At 39.2% G+C, this 25,172-nt stretch overlaps 1 protein-coding gene across 1 annotated transcript; it reads left to right on the top strand.

Moving 5' to 3' along the window:
* Positions 1-874: 874 nt before the first annotated feature.
* On the top strand, positions 875-23,268 carry LOC112567542 (multidrug resistance-associated protein 1-like). Its single transcript, XM_025244237.1, is given in 31 exon segments — positions 875-890; positions 1,372-1,551; positions 2,001-2,132; positions 2,640-2,768; positions 3,510-3,641; positions 3,773-3,834; positions 4,040-4,177; positions 5,433-5,765; positions 6,699-6,885; positions 7,338-7,466; positions 8,061-8,249; positions 8,701-8,838; positions 9,276-9,422; positions 9,721-9,805; positions 11,055-11,121; positions 12,189-12,315; positions 13,301-13,477; positions 13,741-13,940; positions 14,398-14,588; positions 15,097-15,199; positions 16,324-16,378; positions 16,580-16,700; positions 18,731-18,875; positions 19,288-19,411; positions 19,865-19,966; positions 20,277-20,423; positions 20,566-20,628; positions 20,630-20,775; positions 21,825-21,875; positions 22,242-22,438; positions 23,156-23,268. Coding segments are annotated over 29 exon segments (3,921 nt in total). The 5' UTR covers positions 875-890; positions 1,372-1,551; positions 2,001-2,009.
* Positions 23,269-25,172: the final 1,904 nt, after the last annotated feature.

The following is a 25,172-nucleotide window of genomic DNA, read 5'->3' as shown; positions in this document are numbered from 1 at the left end:
GCTACATTGTTCCCTGGTGCATGTCTGCTGCTGCTTGGCAACACAAAGAGATAGATGTTTATTCTTCAATCTGTCGCCAAAGCCTCCACTAAAATGTCTCCGGTTTTCATGCTGCGATGGTTTTATTTGTCGAGTGTAGGCTGCGTTATACTTTCCGGATGGTCAGAGACTAAACGGCTTAAAGTTTCAAGTGACGTCCATCCGCGTGTTACATCACACTTGGGGGAGAAAGGAGCGGTGCGCACGTCTCTTTTGTTTCACCTGCCCATCTTCAGCCCTACACCGTTGTGAAGTGGATAAAAGTTCATATCAACTTTAAAATATATCTCCGGGTTGAATGCAGTGAACATACTAACAGAAGCTCGTACATTATTTTACAATTCATTATTACCTTTGATGTGTGTTCAAGACAATTCATCAAAATTTAGACTAGGGCAGTCAGTGAAGTTTATTCATTGATGATTTACATTTTTTTGTAGATAAATACATGTAAATAATAAGGGTTACGGGTCCTGCAGAGGCAGATGTTGTCTTCAAGACAAAGCAAATTCTAGTCATGCATGGACGACTACGTGGCAGTAGTTTGTCACGTGTTGTCCCACGTGTGACCCAAGCTGGTATTTAAAAGTTGTTAATTGTCAGCCATGCTGATACAGGTGGGTTACTGTTTGACAGTCAGTGCCTGCAATATCAACACACTTGTGATGATACGTTGCCTCGTGCAGTTTACAGAAGGCTGATTGAGTTACATGTGAAGGATAAAACTGGACCTCACCATCTTTGTCCTGTGTCTGTACTCCACCTGGAGTGTACCAGACGATATTCAGTCTGACAGTTGTACCGGGCAGACAGACAGTCACAATCAGCAGTTTTGTAGAGATCCTCTATGGGTAAGGTTTAAATATTTTGTACTTTCTCTGTATTTACGCATGACAGAACATTTGTTCCTTGCTTCTAATTTCAAGTCGATGTTGTAGTTTGTATTAAAATTAATAATGCAATAGGGTGTATTCCTTCTGCTCACCACTTGTAACTTGAAGCAGCAAATCAGCAAATAATTAGCTACATGAAGTAATACTCCATTCTGTGAGTGCTTTTCTGAAAGCCAAAAGATTCATTGGACTGACAAAATGGTTTGCAATTTATGTAGTTCACTGTTGTTGCATCTGTGTTCTAAACAATACTGTAATGAACGATCAAAAGCTTGACATGTGAAGCTGAGCTTTTTGTTAATCTACAAGCTTGTAATAAAAAGTGTGCATTTCTTAGTCTATAAACTAAAATTAAGAATTGTGCAAGATGCTAGGCCGACACCTGATTATTCAATGTTTCAAAGCTCAGCCGCCAGGCAGTTCAGTTTAAATTTTTCAGAATTCCAGTTTTTACTATTACAACGGTTGGCCACGTCTGACAGACTGCTTCCTCAACACGGTGCTGGTGTGGGTGCCATGTGCTTTCTTGTGGTGCCCTCTGCCCTTCTACCTGCTGGTGCTGGCCAGGAAAGGGGAAGTCACTCCACTTCACGTCACCTGGTTGAACTCGGCCAAGACGGTAGGCTGTCCATCCTCAGAGAGATAGAGAGAATAAGAGAAAGAGTGTGTGGGTGTGTATGGGTGTGTCATGTGTGTGGGTAGGGTGCAATCCTAGAGTTGTCTGTACGTTTTAAAAAAGAAATGTGTCTCTAATTGAGGTCTTCATTTACTCATTTCTACTTAGTGTATTGTTGTTCTTTCACTACGTTGTTTGTTCCTTATCTCCGAATGCTATTTCAGCATGGTTGTCTTTCTTGCCATTAAAGATCATCTAAAAGTGATTGGACTATTTTTGTACTTTGTCTTGAATTTTACCATCAAAAGATTCGACAATTGCATTTATTGTCATTTGTAGTTCCGAACCCGCACGGTTACTTATATTTCACAAAACATTAATGTACAAATGATGATTAAAATCAGTTGTACGAGATCGCAGACAATACATTAAAACGTATTTAATGCCGACAGTGTTTCAGCATGGTGTTGAGCATGGTGGCGCTGGTGTCGTTGATACAAAACTTCAAACTGTTGACGGATAGAGGCAGTGACGTGCTTCCGGTGGTCATCTACCTGGCCAGCTGCCTGCGGCTGGTGTCGTATGTGAGTCGCTGTTGCACACGCTGTGGGAAAAACAAAAACACTCAAAGAATGTTGTACTATCTTGACGTCACAGCACATGCGCACTTCTAGTGACCTGTCACTTCAGACACACTCTTCTAACCTTTATCACACATACACATCGCTGGCTGCAGAATTTTCTTCTGTGTGCCTCCTGACATCGCTCATAATTGTTTTTCTTTAGTCAAGTTGTATACCACCTCGTATCTTGGACTACATGTATGTCAATAGCATTTTGATTACTGTTTATTTATGTTTTTACTATCATTACACACGAAGACCACTAGTTGCAACTGTTTCAGCTACATGCAACCTTTCATCACCCAAGGACTATCTTCAGTCATCTTATTACACTCTGTGCGATTTTTTATCCTGCCTAACGGTACATTGTTCTTAGCTTAAGTCCATGCATAATCTTCACATTATATATTCTACGTTTTATTTCCTTCTTTTAACAGAAGCAGTGTTTATTTTCTGGCATATCTTTAGTTGTGTACAGCATTCCTTACACAGTATGAACGACGACGACATGTCATCACTTCCGGTTTACAGTTTGTCTTCTGGAGCTTGTTGATGTTATGCGACGTCTTCAATTTATACACGGCCATCATTGAAGAGGTTTTTAATAATAATAATAATAATAATAATAATAATAACAATAATAATAATAATAATAATAATAATAATAATAATAATAATAATAATTAATAATAATAATAATAATAATAATAATAATAATAATAATAATAATAATAATAATATAATATCGACTAAGGCATTTGACTAAGACAATGGCTTTAATAAACAGCTAATGACTGCAACCATTTTGTTATTATATAGCATAGATTGTGTCAAACGAGCACAATTGTCCCCGAGATTTTAATAAATCAGAAATGACAAAGTACATAAAAAATACAAATGAATTTTTAATAATACAGGAAAACTATAATCAACTATAGTCGTTAAGATCTGGTTGAAAGCATTTACATGGTTTGCAAACAATACAAAGTTATATTTAGATTTATACTTAAAAATAAAGTTAAAATAAAGAATGGAATTCCATAATTTAATATTTCTCTTGATTGTGATGTATATCTAAGTAAAGATTTAAATGACAAAATAGAACTGTCGATAAAAAATATCTCAGCTTACATGATTGTCTTAGTCAAATTTGTACAGTCACCTGACAAGCTTACAACTTTCGTTTCTTAAAAAGTCCATTTTATTAATATTTGAATAGAAATCATGTGCCGAATGAATTTTGATTCCCCCAAAAACATTAATTCTATAGCACTCTATGATTTCACGAATATGCTCTATAACAAATGTGTTTTGACAAAGACAATCTGCGGATCACAGGATTATAACGACGACATCCTGAAATTTGTTTTGCTTTGTGTGACCGTCGCCATAGAGAGCATCCAGACAATCCTGTTCTGCTTCTCGGAAGCTTTTAAGGAAACTCAGACTGGATATCAGCAACAGCAGAAGGTTTGGTTAAAATATTTATATAATTTATTTGTAAAAGTCAAAACGAATTTAATAAATATTATATCTTTAAGCAAACATTTTACTGTCTGCCTTCTTGTGTCAAACTCTTACTATATACTGTTTCCTTACAGCGTCCATGTCCAGAGGTCACTGCGTCCTTTCCCAACCTGATGCTGTTTACATGGATGACAAAGTAAAGACATGTTTATCAATGTGTCTGTCTTATTGACTGTAACAGTCTTTTCATTCTTTTCTTTACAGAGTCTGTTTGGCGTGTGTGTGTTTCTACGAGCGTGTGCTTGTATGTTTATGTAGGTGTATGGTATGTGTGTGCTTGTGGGTTAATACGTCTTGTACACTGCCTTAGACTGCGCTGTATATAAGACCTCTACCTCTAGGTACATCTACCTTGGGTGGCAAAGAGACCTTACGGAGGCTGACCTCTTTGACCTCAACCCACGAGACAGCAGTGACGTCCTTGTCCCGTCCTTTGAACGAGAGTGGGAGTTGGAGAGAGAAAGATTTAGGAACGAACAGTAAGTGGTTCTCCAGCAATCACTTGGTTTTTTTCCTCCGATGTGAGATTTACGGAGTATATATAAAGAATTATGCTAATATCGGGTCATTGAATTTTTTTAATCGATTAATGCGTTGAAATGTATTTTTTAAGATAGTCTGCTGTATATAATCCAACTACATAATTTTTCTTTCAAAATGATACTTGATAATGGTAAGAGTCGATGGTGACTCTATGGAAATTATATTGAGCAGCGTCCCCACTCGTTTTTCATGCCAGATTTGAAGCGATTAATTTTTTCAGTTTATTTGCTGGTACATGTATGTGCATTAAGATTCCTGAACATGAAAGATGTTATTCTTATGCATCCCTCTGCTTGCCTTCTCCATCTGTTCGTAAAAAGAAGACTGGAGCGTACAGCGGTATAATAGTTATATTCACTCACTGATATCTTTCATTCATTATTATTGGTCTGTGCAGAGAGTGCGATATATCTTGGTCGTGATGCTGCACGTAGTAGCAATAGTAGTAGTTGTAGTACACCTCCACCTCTTGTTCCCATAGGTCGGTGAGAGCCGCGTGAACGAGAACCACCGTCAATTTCTGTTGCTTGCTCACAATGCGGATGGACGTGAGTCTGCTCGAGATTGGAGACCAACAGAGTACTGCTCCAGCTTTTCATTCGTGGACGTGGAACCTATTCCCAGGTGGCGCTTTCTCACAGCCGTAGAACAGCCTGTGACCAATGAGAGTCACTATCTCGTCTGAACCTTTCCAACGCATATCGTTCAAGCTCTAGACAAGCTCGTGCACTTTTTTACACTTATGGAGAACGAACGTCCCATGTACCAATCGCTAGTCCTTTACACAAAGGAAGTGCTCTTACCGGCTTACCTTGACTGGATGAGTCTTCCTTTCTTGCTAGGGTGATTCCACTCTCTTGAGTCCATTTGGTTGCTTGGTTATGACTAGTCCACGCTGGTCTCGGTCCCAGGGTCGTCTTCAATCTTCCCCTTCAGTTGTAGTACATCTACCTCACTGTGGCAGGCGCCAGCAAGGGGTACAAACCTTTCTATCCTGAGCGACATCGAAGCCAGTGTGACAATCGTTATTTGAACTCATGTTCTAGTTTTTGAGGGAAAGTACCAAGTCACCTTAGGCTACTTCACTTTGTCCATGGAACTCAGCTCTCGCTGCGGAGGAGGCCAACACAAATCTTGAATCAACTTACATAAGGCTCAGGTTAATTAATTTTTGTGTCTTCTCTGTCAAAGACGTGGTAAGCCAGGGAACGGCACCAACACCGACTCCGCTATCACATCACTTCAACTTCCCAAAGACTCCATAGAAGGAGACATTCACCTTCTAGCATCCGTCTTGGAAACCAGATCCCTCGTCCCCAGCTGTTCCGCTCACAATTCGCGAGGAAAGGGCGGGGTCACCACAGCCTATGGGACCCTCCACCGCCCAGGGGACGACGAGGTGAAGCAAGAAACGCCGTCGCTGCTCCGAGTCTTGGTGAAACTCGTGGGACCTCGGCTCATCCTCGGGCTGTTCGCGAAAGCGGTATCCGAAGGGATCTTGATTTTGTGTCCCATGTTATTAGGGTGAGTACCCGGATGTTGTCAATTATTAAAGGGGTTGACATTGGAAAGTCAGGGTCAGCTAATTAGATGCATACTCAATGTAATGTTAATATGAAAAAAGCTATCTCAAACCTTGATTTTATGACGAGGTATCTTACTGAGAAAATACTAACAATGTGTGGCAATACCCGATCTAAATACTAAAGAAAAATAAGTAAATATTTATAATAATGTTTACCAATACCAATTAGTCTGTACACTTTTTAAAATTTTGCAGACATTAAGCAACCTCTGATACTCAGGAGCACACAACTTTGAAGTATTTTAAAATAATTCAAGGTGAAGAAAAAGTAGATTCATCTTATTTCATTGTTAAATTGTGCTCTCTTGTAAATCCACAGGAAATTATGTCACATTGTATTTACAAAAAAGAAAATTGTAATACAGGCTTAAGCACAGTTGATCATCACTGCGATGTCTAATCCGATATTCATTGGATTTTAATGTTTACACACTCAATAGACATACAAGAACATAATTTATTATGACAAGAAACAACATTAGTGTCAGAAATAGGTTAAAATATATAAATGCTAGTTGACTTAGCGTGTACTGTTGATAACTGTTGTCTTTAAAAAATATGTGCATCCAGAAATATCCAAATCTTCTTTCTTTGTACCTCCTTTCAACTGTGATTTAGCAGACACACATCAGTGTGTGGTGTGTGTGTGTGAGTGCGCGTGTGTGTGTCTAAATTAATTTCACTCAGACAACAATGACACATGCAAGCACATAAAATGTTTCATGCCCATTCTTTATTAATTTTTAAATCAGCTGTCTGTACTCATGATATAAGGCTAGAAAGCTAGAATAGATATCGAATGTGCCAGTGAGTAGTGATGACACCAGAAGTTGTGTGGACAAGGGACCTGAGGGACTGAACACCTGTTGCAGGCTGCTGATCGAGCAGGTGACCAGCCCCGACGACAACGACAAGCAGGCGAGGTCTGGCTACGTGCTGGCGGTGCTGATGTTCGTGGTGTACATGGTCAGGACACTGCTCGCCAGTTTTAGCTACTGGTGTTGCCAACTGGTCGGCATGCAGCTGAAGACCATCCTCATTGCCGCCATCTACAGAAAGGTGAGCAAAGGGCAGATAAAGTGCGTTGTATATCTACATCAGCGAATATTCTGTCTCAAGAAAAGAGGAATCATCCGTACAAGCAGCCAGCCAACAACCCATGTAAGTGTATGTATATTAATACATCCGCCCAGCTTCACCAAACACGTGTCAGTCATGTCTTTTAAATCTTCGGCGTCCAAGGTAGGGAAAGACAAAGGATGTCAGTCCCCTTGTCTGCCACCAGTACAGTGATTACAATAGAGTCCTGGGTTCAGGTTTTCTCTCGTGAAACAATTACTATCTGGTGTAACACATAGTCACTGAGCTTGCGATTGAGTAGGCGAGATACTTCCTTTTCTTTTGTCTAGAGGTGAAGTCTTTTAACTAAATAGGTAAATCACACAATTTATGTATAGTCCTTGCTAGTACTAAACCCATTGATTTATTTTTTCTGTCTCTGTTTGTCTTAGTCGCTGACGATGAACAGCGCCGCACGGCGACTGGCAGCCAGTGGGGAGATAACCAACCTCATGTCTGTCGACTGTCAACGCATTCAGGACTCCATGTTCTATTTCGTCGCTTGGACCACTCCTCTACAGGTAAACAACGCCCGTTATTAAGGCTAACCCGATAGCAACACTATGAGATGACATATTTCATTATCGCATTCACTAAAATTCTTCTAACATCGAGAGAAATTCCATATTTATTATTTCATCTCTGCTTCTAGTCACAAAGGACCAGCGCCTCATAAGAATATGCTAGAAATTCTCAAATTGTTGAGTGCACAGAAATCTTGTGGTTACTGGAGTAAACAACTTCGCTACATAGAAAGTTGGTCAACATGAAGCATTCAAACTGCTGTTTGCCAGTACAGTTGCCAAGACAACAACACATTTTGGGAGTTTGACTCTTCGGAGCTTGGCCTTGATGAGAGCGACCTTAGCTAATGTAAAACATTAAACCTCAGGTTAACTAAGGTCTCAAATGATTTGATTTTGCTATTTCTCCATAATATACCATGGTAATATTATTTCTTTGTGATACCTGTTGCAGGTATTGCACTCTATTTTCTACAGGTGTCAATGTCGTGTTTATCGTCATGTTATGCTTAATACACACGTGTCTGTTGTGCTCAATTACAGGTTCTCATGGTTTTATTACACGTGTAACACTGTTATGTCCTCTGACAGATAATCATTGTTGTCGGTGTCCTTTACGTTTACATCGGACCCTCAGTCTTCGCCGGCGTCATCGTGCTACTCCTTCTCTTCCCCCTCAACTCCTACATCTCAAGTTGGCAAAAGAAACTCAACATCAGTAACCTCAAGTTCAAAGACAAGAGGCTTAGACTGACCAATGATATGTTGAGTGGAATGAGGGTCAGTGTTGATTGTTTAGCAACCTGTCTCAATAAATTAAAGAACTAAATTATTGTGCTAAATGTATATATATATAAATATTTTTATTTTCGATCTAAGCCCTTTTCAGAAACACTAGTAGGCATACATTAGATTTCCAGCTTGTCTCATGTTGTGTGTGTCTGTGTTTTGTGTATCTACGCCTGCGTGTGTTTGTACATACGAGTATAAACGCAATAGTTTTTAGTGAGAGTTCACATCCACAGGTTTTAACATGATCGTCTGCCGTGCGTACGTGGCCTTAAGATTTCATACAAGTCTTGAAACCACTAAAAATATAAACAAACTTTTCACATTGGCATAATAATTTTTCTTTACCAAGACTAGGGGATACACGAACACTGCAAGACAAACCACTTTCATAATAAGTATAACAAGCTCGCTGTTCTAAAATTCTGTCACCTGTCCTCAGGTGGTAAAGATGTACGCATGGGAACCTTCCTTCAAAAAGTTGATCACAGACTTGAGGAGCGAGGAGACAAAGGTGTTGCTCAGAATTTCCTACCTGAACATGTTTATGAGTGTGTGCAGCTACTTCGCACCTTTTCTGGTCAGTCTTTGAAGTGAACACTTTGCTTTCTTTTAATCGGGATATTCTTTAGTGTTACTACAGACAATTACGACAGAGAAAAAAAGAAGTAGATGTATTACTAACAGAAGAGATTTTAGTAAAGCGTGCTATTGGGCAGAAAAAGTATTTATAACTGTGTTTAATAAAGAATGAGAAGATTTTGAACAAGCTAAAGTCTGACCAGTAAGTCTTAATACAAGCCGTAAAAGTACAAAACATGTGTTTTCTGTGAATATGATTAATATACTTACAGACTTATCTCGCTGTATTCCTATATTGTATTTATTCATATTAGCTGGAATAAAGATTACAGCAAACGGCGACAAAATTCAGTACACATGATTGTTGTCCATGTCTGAGGCTGGTGTATTATTGTTATCACTTCTATGAACTCCTCTCACTTGTCCCTGTTGAAGGTAACCCTGGCCACGTTTGCAACATTTGTGGTTGTCTCCCCTGACAACCACATGGACGCTCGGCTGGTCTTTGTTACCTTGGCCTTGTTGAACTTGCTGAGAGATCCCCTTGACCTTCTGGCCAAACTCATCTCCTTGACTGTTCAGGTCTGTGATTACTGTGACTACAGTAATGCTTACCTCTTTAATTTGTTTCTAATTTTTTCACCTTTCCTCATTTCACCTTCTTTATTTGTTTTCCTTATTACTTTCCTGTATTTGTTATTTTTACTGCTTTGTTCTTTACGCTCAGTTGCTTCCGTCATTTTGCTGACTTAACTTTATTCCCTTCTATCTGGTAGTTTAGTTTAATACTTTCTAGCGTTTTTGTCATTTTCTTTTTTTCATTTATGTGTTATGGTTTTGTTTTCTTCTCTTATTTATTATTTGTGCTTCTGATCACTAGTCTTTGGTGTCAGTGCAAAGGATCAACAAGTTTCTGTGCTGTGAAGACCTCGACACAGACAGCGTCACCTGTGCTGCCGATGCAGGTAAATTACCTGGAAAACGAAAATGTGAGACACTCGCTTGTCGTCTTCGCCTATGTTGGAAACTTGGAAATTATAATAAATTAACTGTTTGGAACACATTCAATAGAATACCAAGGTTAGATGCCATAAAACGGACATTATCAAACCGCTAGTGTGCCGGCCACCATTGAGAAGTCATAAAACTGTATTTAATAAAGCAGAGAGCTGAAGTTTAGGTTACAAGAGTTAAGCATGAACATGACTGAACAATATACTTGCTTCTCAACTTTAAAATTGTATGGAATTACAGTCAAATCTCCCTACTATAGCGAGAGCGGCATAGTAGCGAGGGTTCGTAGAAACGGCTTTATTTGTTCAAGTTACCCGTCAGTCCAAAGCAGGGGTGGGCAATTAATTTTCCCAAGGGGCCGCATGGGAAATTGGGATGGTTTTAGAGGGCCGGACTAATATAGTTAACTCAGTTTTACCCAATGCTGTATGTATAGTATATATACTGGCAGGCGGGCCGGTCAGAGACAGGAGGCCTTTGCCCAGGTCTGGTCCAAAGCTCTCAAGAATTGTCGGCTTCGCTCGCTGTCTCCTCTCATTCTCCCCCTCACCTCTTCATCCTCCACCCCTCCCAACCACATCCGCGCACCTGCATCCTGTCGCTAGTCGACCCCCTCACACCTTCCCTTCTGTCACGTGGCTGTCACCACGGCCAGCGACACCCACCCCCCCACATTGCCAGCCTCCACCCTCCCTGTGTGCGTGCTATGTTCCATCCACCTAACTGCGATGTCCCACACTACCATACAGTATAATAATCGAGCACTGCGCGGAATTTCACAACTTGTGTCTTTTAACAGTCACAAAAAAAGTGGCATAGTATCGAGAGTAGGGGGTGGCATAGTAAATTTTTTTTTACATTGAATTTATAGTCGGGACCGAGCAAAAGTGGCATAATACCGAGAGTGGCATAGTAGCGGGGTGGCATAGTAGGGAGATTTGACTGTATAACTAAAGCCTGAAGTAACAAGAAATTTAAGTTGTTTGGTAACATAAAATAATGCATATCCAAAGTACACGTAGGTATACAATTAAGAATGACTAAACGATTAAAAAAACTTGACCTTTCTGTAAAATAAGATTCTTTTTTACTTCTTTTATTTGTATTATTTACGCTTTGCTTATTTAGACTATTTAAAAATACTTTAGACAGTTGTTCATCCCCCGTTTAATCTAAACAACGTTCATTGTTTTTCAACAGTCGACGCCATGTCCATCAGAAACGGAAAGTTCACGTGGGACAAACACTACGAACCTGTCTTGAAAAAGTGGGTGATTCTTCCGTTGTTTGCTTTTCTGCTTGTTAATCTCTTTGTTCCTGTGTGACTTGTCAATCTGTTTGTTACTGCTAATTAGTCACCACTTTCTCTTCTCTTTCCACTACCATTTTCTGTGGTTATTCCTGTTGTTGTTGTTGTTGTTGTTGTTGTTGTTGATGATGTACAATATTAACCGCCAAACGCAAACGACTGATGTAGTGACGTCATGACCAATTATATCGCGACTTTTGGGAATCTGTGGGAAAAGGTTTGCCATATAGTTATTTGTAGTTATTTTGTCTGTTGTAATACAACCGTTGTGTCTAGAATTAGTATTTTGTTTGATTTCATCGAAATAGTCATTGCAAACAAATGTCTTTGTAGTTAGTGAAACACCGATTCTAGGTACACAGAATAAACATAAAATCCAAAAGTGAAGTTCATGCAATTTCCAAGACCGGATCATGACAGGGAGATGTCTCAGATAAATAAAATTTCGCAATGTCCCCTTACTATACCTTTCATGTTTGCACTACAGTAAGTCGCATAATTTCAAACCAGTATGTTAGAAAAAATAACAAAAATATGTCATATCTAAAGAAAAGCAGTACTCGACATTTTGCAAGCTGTTGCCGATAAGATAGGAGACTAATGTCATCTGCGAAGTGCAGGTCTTCTAGCTGTTTAGTGAAAGCCCACAGGATACCGTTGTTGTTGTATTGGGTTGTCTTGCACATAATCCAGTCTAAGACCATCAGGAATACTGTTGATGATAATATTCAACCCTGTCTTACGCCGGTCTTCACTACTAAAGGTTTAGTGAATTTGCCATTGTGAATAATTTGGCAGGATGAATCTTCGTATAACCCTTGAATGATATTTATGAGCTTCTGTGGAATGCTGTAGGGGGATAATCAGCCTCCAGATGATGTCCCTGTCTACACTGTCAAATACCTTCTCAATGTCCACAAAAGTTATAGAGAGGGAGGACTACCACTGAATAGAGGGTGGCAATGTGGTCAGTGCATGATCTATCCAAGCTAAACGTTTTTCTTATGAATGTTGGATAATTCCAGCATCGACATCAGCGTCGGTGTCGGCAGGCTGGTAGCAGTGGTGGGTCACGTGGGAAGTGGAAAGTCGTCATTGATCTCGTCACTTCTTGGAGAAATAGAAAAAGTGTCAGGGAAAGTAACCATGAAGGTAAAGAATAATGTTTTTTCAAGCTCACTATGTTTGGCCCATTTTTATAGAAATATTTGTGTTCCAAGTGACCTCGGCAGTTGTTTTTCTAGTACGAGTAGATAATATTGTAGTCAAAGGAGGAACTAATAAATACAAGATATAGTAATTAAGTCAGATAGTGATAATATACGACTTTAAACCACAACAGCGAGTTTTAGTCTTGAGGTGTCACTTTTCTATTAATAACTATTTAAAGGTTAGTGCATAATTGTAGTTCTGAAAATGTGTGTGAATCTGGACAGATATTCTCCTACACACGTCACCATGCACCCAGTGAAATTAAAATGGTGGTGTGGTGTTTGCCCACAGATATCACTAATTAATGTAAGGTCCCAGTATTCTCACTGTCTGAGGTCTTTATTATTTAAACGTATCCAAGTACAATACAGACGTAAGAGTTCTTTACTCTTTCTGTGCATCGCCATGTTTTTAGGCGTGTATCTCAAGAACAGAAGTGGCTTTATTATACAGATTTATGAAAATGTTACCTTGCAATGAACTTTAGATAAAGACTTAAAAATTGTATCCCACTAGACCTTTAGAAAATTTCATCTCATTTGAGGAGTAGGGGTCTTCTTTCTATTTGTGCCACATGCTCACAGAGCTGTCAGAGAGTTTGTTTTGTAGATGATTTTGTTTTCCTCTCTCTTTTAATCATCTCAATGTTAAAATACGCACTAGGCAGACGTACCTCCAAAAACACCAACAGCGAGATATTGTAATATAGTCTTAATGTCAAAGTACAGTTGTAATGGATATCTTATGAGTCTCAGAGCTTTGGTAGCTCTATGTATACATGTATGTACTTGTAGGCTCTTTAAGTTTTCGTTTTATGAAACTTGGGTAGAGCACGCAGGAGATATTTAAAAGATGGATTTTTCCTTAAGACTTAATAGGACTGTTGTGAGTTCTTTACAAACAAAACCAGCACAACGTGTTTCAGAGTTCTGTGGCCTACGTCCCTCAGCAAGCGTGGATACAACACACAACGCTACGTGACAACGTCCTCTTTGGGAAACTCTTCAACGAACAAAGATATCTACAGGTCCTGCGGCATGCGCACTTGAGCCCGACCTGGCACAATACTGCTGCTGGAGACATGACTGAGATTGGTGAAAGGGTAATTACGATGATGAAGAGGAGGAGGACGACAAGTAGACAAGGAAGAGGACCACGACGAGGACTACAAGGAGGAGGACGAGGAGGAGAAGGACGACGAGAGGACGAGGAGAAGGAGGACGATGACGACAAGGACGAAAACGAAGACGAGGACGATAAGGATGATGAGGACAACGATAATAAAGATGATGATGACGAGGATTAGTAAAAAGACAAAGAGGAGGAGGATGACGACGAATTAGATTATGTCTGTATGTGTGTCAGGGTATCAACCTGAGTGGGGGTCAGAGGCAGAGAGTGAGTCTGGCCCGCGCCGTGTACAGTGACAGCGACATCTACCTACTGGACGACCCGCTCAGCGCCGTGGACTCGCACGTGGGCAAACACATCTTCACCGAGGTCATTGGCCCCAACGGCTTGCTCCGACACAAGGTCAGGTCACACCAAAGGAGGTACCAGGAGGCGTACAGTTATTTTATTTAAGTTGGTTTAAGACTTCTTTATTTTCAAAAATTCCCTTTACTTTTTTTTAATAAGAGAAGTGGAATACTCTAATTACTTATCTTTCACTTGTATGCACTTTACAAGTCCATATAGTTATCATAGGTATCCTTTTTTTCCATCTTTATCAAGATGATTCACGCATCTAAGTTTTGAAAATTAGCAGAAATATAAGCATTATTAAACTTTTATTACTGTTCTCTTCATTCACAAATTTTGTCATTTATTGTTATTATTCCACTGTCTCATTCCTCATGCTAATCATTCTTAATTGGCCTCTTAGCTTCCTCTGTTCCAGAAACCATCATTGTCAGCTCAACTCCCTATCTCCCTCTCTCTCTGTCTTTCTTTGAGTCATCAGCAAAATCGTCAGGTACCTCCTTTCATTAGCAACTGCTCTTCTCTTTTAATTCAAACCAGACTGCGGGTGCTGGTGACACACGGCATCCATGGCTGCCGATGGTTGACGAGATCATCGTGCTGTCCGACCAACGGCATCTCGGAGAAAGGCAGCTACGACACTCTCATGTCCCACAACGGACCCTTCGCTCGCTTCCTCAAGCTTCACCTGCAACAGAGGGAGGACTCGGAGGAAGAGGAAGACCCTGAGAGTAAGTAATCATGTGATCTCAAATGCAACAATGGGTTTATTTTAATTTGTATTGTGTAATTTGCTGTACATCGTCTTCGAAACTTAGCAATATTTTTGGGACGCCTGTTTTACTGTTGCGCAGATTAGCTATAAATTACCTTTACTTGTCATAAGCCTAAACACCTAGAAGTGCAAATGGTAAAATGGTTAAATGGTAAAGAGTTTAAGTGCTCCGATTGCTTAAAGGCATTAAAGTTACCTAGCCTATTGTATCTCGGACTCTGCTTCAAACCAGCAAACATCTGCTATGCATTCAAATCGTACTATTCATTAGACAAATTTACCTGTACCTACCTATGGTGATTGGACTGAGTCCGATTCCTTGCCTTGCATCTGATTATATTTTAGTGTTTACACCCAATATTACCGGACATAAACGATGTTACTTTGAAAGTATGTGGATCAAATAACGGCAATGTTTCAGATTTCTTAAAAGCATAATTATCTTCTTTTCATTCTTTTCGCAGTCTCAGCGCTCATCAGGAAGATCCGAGAGAACGTGGAGACGGCGACTTCCGAGGGCACAACTTCCGGCGAAGATGACAACGCAAAAGACTACTCTAGAAGCAGGTTCTTTTGCGCTTTTTAAAATAAGTTTTTTTTTAAAAATAACAGATTACAAAAAAAGACTTTAAACTATACAAATGTTCAGTATTCAGAGTTGTTTTCAAGCATAAACCTTACACCATACATTAGTTTAGCCGGTGAAACGTGCTGTTACATCAACGGACATAATGCTTACTATGGTATCGTGACAACTCCCGAATCAGGCGTCACAACAGGTAAGCAGAAGCCCGTTTAAGGTCTTCTGTAAATGTCATTCTAGGGGAACATAAGAAGGCAGGTTATGAATGTTGAAACACAAAACTGATCCTTCGTATAAGTTTTTGTAATAGAAAAGGCGTTTATGAGAATGTTTATAAGCTTATAATATCTAATTAGGACGAGAATTTGAATGCGGTGAATTAAGACAATCGAAGCATAATATGTTCGTAGCACTAGAAGTCTAAAAGAACAACAGTCAAGAAAATCATCGAGGATGACTGAATTCAAAGAAATGTCAATAGATTCAGCACGTGCCACCTTCAAAGACACAACACAGGAAGACAACTATATAGGCTGGTGAGGGAGAGAACAAGGACAATTGAGAAAGGAAACGTGATGTAGCCATGTACTGTAAAACAATATGCCTATGTGTGGCGCAATAATATTTATTAGAAAGCATGGCATACAAATTCAGTTAAGAAGACCAAAAAAGAAACTACAGTCGAGGTAAATACAAACATGAAGATCATCCAATAGATAAAGGATCCAAAAATTTAAAATCGACAAAAAGAAAAGGAAACAAATCAGGGTAGATGTTAGATTTCCCCATCATGTGATAGAACAACAAAATAAAATAAAACTACATTAGTGTCATATAATGGATCCGGTATATAAAGAAAGATACGCATGTATAAACAATTGTTCACTTTGTACAAAATAGCTACTTAAAGAAAAAAAAATACGGGACAGGAAGGATATACAGACATGTACATCATGTATATAAACAATCAGTTTATCTAAAAGATAAAACTCATGGCGTCAGACTTTCTTTTCTGTCATCACAAAGTTTTGCACGTGCTTGTGCAAAGTATCTAAATAATATATGAGCACTTTCTAAAAAACATTTCTCGATTTTCTTTTTCTTACAGCGGCTTGACGGTTTATAAACATATTGTGCAGCTACACCCAGGTTGTGAAGTTCAGGTAAAGAGGTAACACAATAGTAATAAGTCGGTCTTTGTATCTTTTCCCAATGTCTGTTCGAGTTCAGGCCACTGTACCTTCCAGGTGAAGACGAGCGTGTTTCTCACCTACATACGAGCAAGCAGCCGCCGTACCCTTCACGGCATCATTTTGTTCTTTCTCTTCAAGCCGTCTCACGCTTCTGTAATTTCTCTGGCTCAGCCGCTGGAAGACGACAACTTGTTGTCCTCGCCACATCCCACGAAACGCACCTTGCGGCACAACTACAAAGTCAAGAACGACTACTACCGTGATGGTGTTGGAATGTTTGGCATCGGGCAGAGTATGTGATGAAAAGTTTCAAGAAGTAGAAAGTTATTAACAGAGACAAACACAGCGACAACGACAATTCTTTATTAACAAATTTGATGTCAGTAGGACATGATGCGCTTTTTTACACCTCTAGCCATTATCCCGAAACCCAAATAAGGATGAACGTATGAGCAAGTTTAAAACCATTTATGTATTTGTCATGAAAACGTATATTTGTCTACATTTATCCGCTTAGGAACATCCACGAAAACGAAATTTAAAACTAGTGTCAAAACCCTTTTTAAAATCAATTAAGTTAATAAAGATTTTTTTGCTGACCCTGAAGATGCTTCTTTATCAGATTTTGAGAGTTGAAGACTAACTCTATGTGCTATCATCTGGTCAGCAGCCAGTTGTTCTGCTGTCGGTTCCCAAATATTAAAGTCCGCTCCTAACAAAAATGCAAACATTTGAGAGTGGCAGCAACAGGGAAACAACATGGCCTCCAACACAAACTAATCAATCGCAGGGTAGACCATGTTTGAATCTTTGTCATGTTTCGTTTCGTACAGTCGTCACGCTGGTCCTCAGCACTTCTTGATTTGTGTTCGAAACGGTTGTTGCCTCCAAGAACACACCTTCACAGCAGACTACTTGCTAGTGGGGTACTGCGGGCACCAATGGTCTTCTTGACACCGACCCCAGTTGGCGACTAATCAAACAGGTGAATTATCTTTATATTCATTCAACTCTGGTCTCTATACTGGTAAACGCCAGAGTATATTCTTTTTATGTATCCCTGGTTCGACCCTGCTAGCAATGCCCTAACAAAGGGGTTTAGAAGCATCTTTACAACGTTTCTGCTTTTAGATGTTGCGCACTGGGACAGTTTCTTGTCCAGTGCGCAACTCACAAAGCGTCTGAGGCTGTGCGCCGATGGGAGCGAAAAAATGTTTTTTCGATCGGCTCATAATGGTAATTCCTCATCGATCCGTCAACCTCTTTAAGGGGGTCATTCCGTTGCCCTGACCTTTGCCGGATGTCAAACTTGACATCAATCAGAATACACCCCATGGGACCACAGTGTGCAAATGGTCAATCTTAAAGAAGGCAGTCTTTACTTGTTAAGAGGACAGGGACTTTAAAATCAGATTTAAGAATTTTATGTCCATAAGACACTGTTTTCTTTCGGTTTGTGTTGTTAATGACGAATGATGTTGTTGTGTTAGTTGTTTTTAAGTTGTTGTTGGTTGTCCGTTGGTGTCTTTTAGGGCTTGGCCACTCCTTTTTACACTTGACGAACCCTACTCTTTGACATATTTTTATTTTCTTGCGTTGCCTGTTATTGTTAATCACTCGAGAGGTTATGGTCTTAACTTTTGAAGGTAAAGATTACGATTTTTTCGCCTTATATAGCCCTAGTTGCTGTCACGGTGTTAAATACCAATAAACAAACCAACAATGGCAGGGCGTTAAACACAAACAAACAAACGCTTACTTAACTGCCTGATTCATCTGAAGCTCAAAGATGAACGATTAAAATTAAGAAATATTTCTTGACAAACAGATTCTCGCGTGACATAGATACCATCGACAACATCCTTCCAAAAGCAACATCCAGGAGTCTGTCTCTATTGGGACGATGGTTCTTGTCACCATCATCGTCATCTCCATCAGTACACCGCTCTTCATTTTCTAGTTATTCTGTCATCATCCTGTATTTCCTCATACAGGTAAGTTTGTACCTGTACAGTTCATTGCAGGTAACCAGTCCTTAACAACACGTCGTGGCTGTGCCGAAAAGTATATCATCTTCCATCGACGAAATTTTTCTATTGCAAATGGTCACGCATTAATGCGTTGCTAAATTGAGAAAATCAAGACTTGCGCAAACTGATTTGTTAAAAAAAATTATAATAACCAACACATTAAAAAGTCTATGACTCTTAAGAGCACTAGTACAGCTCACATCTTGCTCTAAATACAAGTTCACACTGTGCACACAGACCTTCTACATCCGACGTCCCGGCAGCTGAAGAGGATGGAGTCGGTCACTCACAGCCCCCCTCTACGTCCACTTCAGCGAGACCATCAGGGCGGCGCCACCATCCGCGCCTACCGAGCGGTCGACCGCTTCAATCGAGGAGATACAACGACGGGTGGACAGAAACCAGTCCTTGTACTTCACTAGTCTTAGCGCACACAGGTAAGGGCAAAGGGCATCTAAACATCACTAAATGCTTTAAGAAACGAGAAGTTGTGCCCTTGACTTAGGTTCCATACCCTAGTGAGAATGGAGTTACCTTTGTGAAATCTGATTAATAAGACTGCATCGACTGTACATTAAAATAGAGAAAAGTAAACTGTCTAAATGTTGGTTTCGTACAAATGTTAAAGACTTTGCTGGACAGTTCCATTACATTTTTTTAGCCCAAACAAAGCTAAATAAATCAAGGGAAATAGTATACGAAGTCAAAAATTGACATTAATTATATCTATATAATATTTATAAATTTGAATTTATTTATGTATAAATCGCTAATACGGCGACAGGCCAAACAACATGTAGCCTATGCTGGTGGTTTCGGTCTAACATGAGACATTCTGTTTCCCACCAGGTGGATGACAATGAACCTAGATATCATCACAAATCTTATCATTTTCGGTGCTGCCATCTGTTCCATTGCCACTCCAGGCATTGGAGGAGGAACTTTGGGATTCTCTGTGACTTACGCAATGCAGGTGATTGAACTCTGTATGTTTGTTGTCTGGGATTATTATTGTGTTATTTTGTGTGTTAATTGGTCATAATTATAATCATAATTACATGATTTATTGTTTTTCTTTGAAGATATGTATAGGGACTTGCATATACAGAGTAGATTAAAAAATGTAAACAGTAATAGATATTTATTTGCAGTATAAGAACTTATTACACTTATGTCAATCTTTCTCCGACATGTGACCAAAAAAAGAGAAAAAAACTATAGTCGTGATTTTCATCTGCCAGTCAATTTTATAAAAGATGAAGACGATTAGGGAAAAACAAGCTAATATCATTCTAATTTTTTGTTTCTTGCGGAGGATGATCTGTCTGAGGGTGCTGTACCAATGAAAGAGAGCTTCCTGTAATAACGGCTATTTCTCTCCCCCTCCTTTCTATGATATAAACTCTGTTGTTTTATGACCTCGTAGATGTCGGAATATATCAGCTGGATGGTCCGAATGATTACCGACCTTGTGACAAACATGGTGTCCGTGGAGAGGGTGAGGGAATACTCACAGCTGGAGTCAGAGGTCAGGAATAGGGCCTTTTAAAAGTAGAGAATCGGTAGCTATGGTTACTAAATGTACAGAGATTTCACCTTGCCTTCACTCCAGTTGGGTTCAATAATCCGTGATCCTCGCCATTTTTTAGCTCCATCAATCGTCATTTCTTTGTTTGTGTCTTCCTATCTTTCGTTTGTTAAACGTCTATCGTAGCTTAAAATAATTTCTAAAATACTAGAACTCGAACACAGAATATCTCAGTGTGACAAGATGTAAACCTTTGCTACAGGGAAAATGAATCAAAGATCACTTTTTAAATTTATTATTATTATTATAGGCTCCATGGACTAACCCTTTGAGACGTCCAGATCCTTCTTGGCCCGAGAGAGGTCGCCTGATGTTTAGTGAGTACAGCACGCGCTATCGACCCGGCCTTGACCTCGTGTTGCGAGACATCAGCTTCATTGTTGAGGCTGGTCAGAAGGTAAACAATAACAAGTGTCATTTCACTTTCTGTTAGACACGCACGCACACGATACACTCTTTCTCTCTCTTTCTTTAAGAACAAAGAAAAAAATCTATAAAGTGTATTTTTTAGGCTAAATATTATGTAATTTTCTGTGCAGGTTGGTATCGTTGGAAGGACAGGGGCAGGTAAATCCTCCCTGACGCTTTCTCTCTTCCGGGTTGATCGAGGCCTGTAACGGCTCCATCATCATCGACGGCGTCAACATCGCCGACATCGGGCTCCACGACCTGCGCTCTCGCATCACCATCCTTCCACAGGTAACCTCCAGACTATTGCAACATGTCGCCAACTGTGAACATTTTATTAAGTAGAGGAGATGGAAGACAAGGTAGACAATCACGATGAATCTACTTACAGTCACTGTGAAATTTAATTAAATATTTAAATTAAGGGCAGCGAATGTCTGGCATTGGCGTTATCGTTAGTTTTGTACCCAGTTTCACGTTTTTTCTTACGGCCAGATGGAGCACATGAAATACAAATAAAGATAGTGGCTACTGCTGTTTTGGGTAACTTGACACATCTGTCTGATAATATTTGTCATTTCTCTGATGTTTAATCTTAGCACAGTCTTTTCTTAATAAATAAATAAAGAAAAAGTAACACATTAATGCATACTCGTATCACCTTACAAACATGTGTAAGCCCTCGTTTTGCAACCTTACAAGCAGACGACAACAGATGTTCTGTAAAGACTGAGGGTCTTGAAATTAATTAATTACCAATCAGGGTCCGACGCGATGCCCGTATGTAAAAACGGGAAATAGAAAATCTATTTCCGTACCACGAACCAAAAAAGTAACGCACAACCAAAGCGCGCGACGGATACCAGATATTTTTATTCATTGTACTGATAGAGATAGGCAGGGTTGACCTTCAGACCTTTGTTCGATTGTAGATCCCGTTCTCTTCTCGCACCACTACATGGCACCTTTAAGGATGAACCTTGACCCACTGGATCAATACTCAGATGACCAAATATGGAAAGCACCTGGAGACTGCCTCAACTTAAAGTATTTGCTACGTTTTGAGATACTTTTCTACTTCAAACATTGCTTTCTAGTCTTTCGTAGTCATAGACAGACTCACAGACATTCTTCCATTTGTGTCTTTTTAACAAGAAGATAAAGATGTCTTGTACTTTAAGCTGTAAGCTTCATTTCTCATTTGTAAGCGTCTCTTTGTATCATTTACGTGACCGTACTTTCTAGTCTTGCTGCATTTTTAACAAAGCGAACAAAATGGTTAAGAATGCAAAATACATTTCCGTAAGAATAATAGGGCAAGTGTTTGATCTCACAAGGAATAAAATGTGGGATTAGTGATTTTATTCACTTTTTGCAAGCGTTTTTGCAGAGAGTTGCCAGAAAACCTGAACACCAGGTCGGAGAGGGGACAAAAGCTAAGGTAATCGAGTTCTGTACATCCAGTTTACATCCTCCACTCTACACACACACACACACGAAAGAACACAAAATCGAAGATACCTACGGAGCTTAAAATCTTGTTAGCAGTTATTGTTTCAAACTGGGATGATTAATTATTCATTATTATTTATTGTTGCAGATATAAATTAATTGGAAAGTTTTTAGTTTAACCTATTTGTACTTCCACCGTCTTAAATAATACTCGAAATGAAGAAAAGCACTAAAGCGGTCAATTTTTTCAAATTTTTAAGCCACGTTGCCACTTTAATTATTGTTTGCTTTTCCCACTCATCCACTTTTCCAATCTTTTAATTCAAATGTTCTCATTTAATAATTCGCATTACAGTGTAGGTCAGCGGCAGTTGGTGTGTCTGGCCAGGTCGCTACTCGCGAACCAAATCCTGGTCCTGGACGAGGCCACGGCCGCCGTTGACATGGAGACGGACTCCTCATCCAGAACACCATCCGTGAGGCCTTTAGCTCCTGCACCATCATCCCATCGCACACCGCCTAACACCATCATGGACTACGACTTTCGTTGTAGTCGGTGCATACAAAGAACAGCATTTACCAAATTCCACGTGAGTGTGTCTCTAATATGGAAAATGACATTTGATCGTTTTTATTTGTCAGTTTTTGAACACGGGAATTTCTGGTCAGCAAAATTGTTAAATAAAAATAACGGTTTTGGCAGGTGCAGCGTTATAAAGATGTCAAAAAAATATAAGCAACAAAAAAGGTGGACAAAAAAAACTTTCAAAACAGTTTTTATTTAGTGACAGATACACACACGCGCAGCGCAACGCACAACCGACATATCAGAGTTCGGACAGCAGATTGAGTAATGGCATAACGTACTGAGCTTAAACAGAAATATTTGTTAGCTCAAGCAAAGGCAGAAGCTATAAAGAAAGAAGTAAATCTCTTTGTCTGTTCGATACATATTATTTTTGAACACAATGCATCTTTGGAGAGAGAGCTTTTAAAACCTCATACAAGACGACAAAAACGGCGTATGAAATGAAAACATTTAGCTTCAGTAAAAGGTACATTCTTTGGCGTTGCTACGTTAAAATGTCGGCGTTATCATCGTAGCTGGCAATCAAACACAGTTCCAAGAGACCTGATAGTTAACAGTTTCAACAGGTTTACTGTGTATCACTGTTTATCAGCGTGAAACGAATGAGTAAACAGTATTTATAGAAGATGTGTAAAATATCAAGAACAGGAGAAACAAAATAATTAATCTGTTGTTTGCAGGATCCTCGTGCTTGATGAAGGGCTTGGTGAAGGAGTACGACTCGCCCCACGTGCTTCTTGCGGACAAACAGAGTATTTTCTACGGCATGGCCAAGGATGCAAATCTTGTGTAACATGGTCAAGGATCTGATCTGACTTGACATGTCTAAGGTGATAAACCTGTAAAAATAATTATTAAGAAAGTTGACTTGGGTGCGACCGTTTGTTACCCAAACAGCAGAGAGCGGTTTGAAGTTTAGAAAACGTTTGTTTACTCAGTAAGTTTACTAAAAAGATCATATAGATGTAGAACTAATAGGTTAACCTTTCACCACCACCTCTCCCTCAGAACACACAGGCACTCACGGAAACACTTTTATAATGTTTTCAGAGACGCAAAAAGTAAACTTTGTATCCCAAGAAAATATAAAAATTCATTTAAAAAAAAAACATTCTTCTTTGGCAGTGAGAACAAGTTGCTTTGCCTACTAAACTGTAACACTTATACTAAAACCAGTTACCATTAAAGGTGTTGTATTGTTATGATACACAATAACAGGACACCACTAACAAATACGGTATGATAAGGCTACAGTTCAAAAAATTAAAAGTCCTTTGCTTGATAACCTTCGTCTGGTGTTAGTCCCGTTTATCTGAATAAATATTAAGACAAACTTATCTATTTGTGTGTCTTGTCAGCAACAATCATTGTGTTGTATATATTGTAACAGAATGTGAGAATGAAGATCACTCTAACTAGGAGTCTAAGACCTATACATTGTTGCAAAACAGAAGAGGAAGAAAATGTAGCAGAAGCACAGATAAACATGAAGGTCCAACACTCTTATACAAATCGAAGCACCAAAACAAAACATAAACAATATCAAGGAGACCACATGCCTGTACTACTAATAATCACTTTCTTGTTTACACTCTTGGGCCATTCCCTCTAGTTTCATAAAGTATACAGTCACTAAAACAATAATATCCCGATTAAAATAAAGCAAAGAGTTCCATTCAAAGACTGACCAGAAAAGAAACCAAGTAGCAGCACACATCATAAAAAAATACTGTCAGTTGGATGTCAAACATTTCATATGCGTCAATGTGGTCCAAGTGAGTTTATTTTAGAATTTTTTTAAAAAGTGAAACCATGAGGCATAATCAAATGCAGCTCTGAACAGCAACAATATTTTTATTTTCGTCAAGAATTTTTATATCTGGAATCTTAAGGATTTTACATCTCATTCTCGAGCACTTGTATTTTTAGACATTTTCCAGTGTTGACCATGGAGCAATTTTTTGTTCAAACAATACTCACACTTTTTAATACAATCTCTACACACACGCACGCATGCACACGCACACATACACTCCATTTTCAACCATTCAGCAAATATTATGTCTTGGTCCGCCATAACCTGTCTGTCATGTTCACTACAAAACTATAAAACTACTACAAAACTATATATATAAAATTTGTAGAAAACCAGTCATTTGACTAGTGAACGAGTCACCAGTCGATAAGAGTTACATCTCTAAACATTCAGACAAGAAGACTTTAGCTTGAAGATTTTATTTGTTCGAGATGCACATTTTTTCTTAAGATGATTATAACCAAGAGTACATGCTAAGTGTGGCAGTATTTACATATTTTGAAAACCATGCACACACACGCACGCACAGAAAACAAACAAAATTATAAATTTTGAGAGAGAAAAAAGTCTAAGAAATAATAGTAGTTAATATTTATTGTTCAATTATTAGTTTATTTAAGAAGTTTGTGTTGAAAGAAAGAATTAAGGTTTATCCACCTATTTATTTTGTGCGTGCGTGTGTACGTGTGTGTGCTATCACCTTCATGTTCAAGTGTAACCTAGCTTTGGGGTTTGGGAGAGCTTTAAGGATGAGGTTTTATTTCGTTGTTTTCTTTAGCAAAATGACTGAGAGGATAAAACGGGACATCAACCGATTTTAGCTGTTTGCGCATGCGTCGAACACGTTGGTAGCCCAAGTGCAATTAACGGACACATGCAGG

This window comes from Pomacea canaliculata, linkage group LG7, assembly GCF_003073045.1.
Source record: "Pomacea canaliculata isolate SZHN2017 linkage group LG7, ASM307304v1, whole genome shotgun sequence".
In the NCBI taxonomy this organism is placed as follows: Eukaryota; Metazoa; Mollusca; class Gastropoda; order Architaenioglossa; family Ampullariidae; genus Pomacea; species Pomacea canaliculata.
The sequence above is the reverse complement of the archived record's forward strand: the minus strand, read 5'-3'. Positions and strand labels throughout refer to the sequence as shown.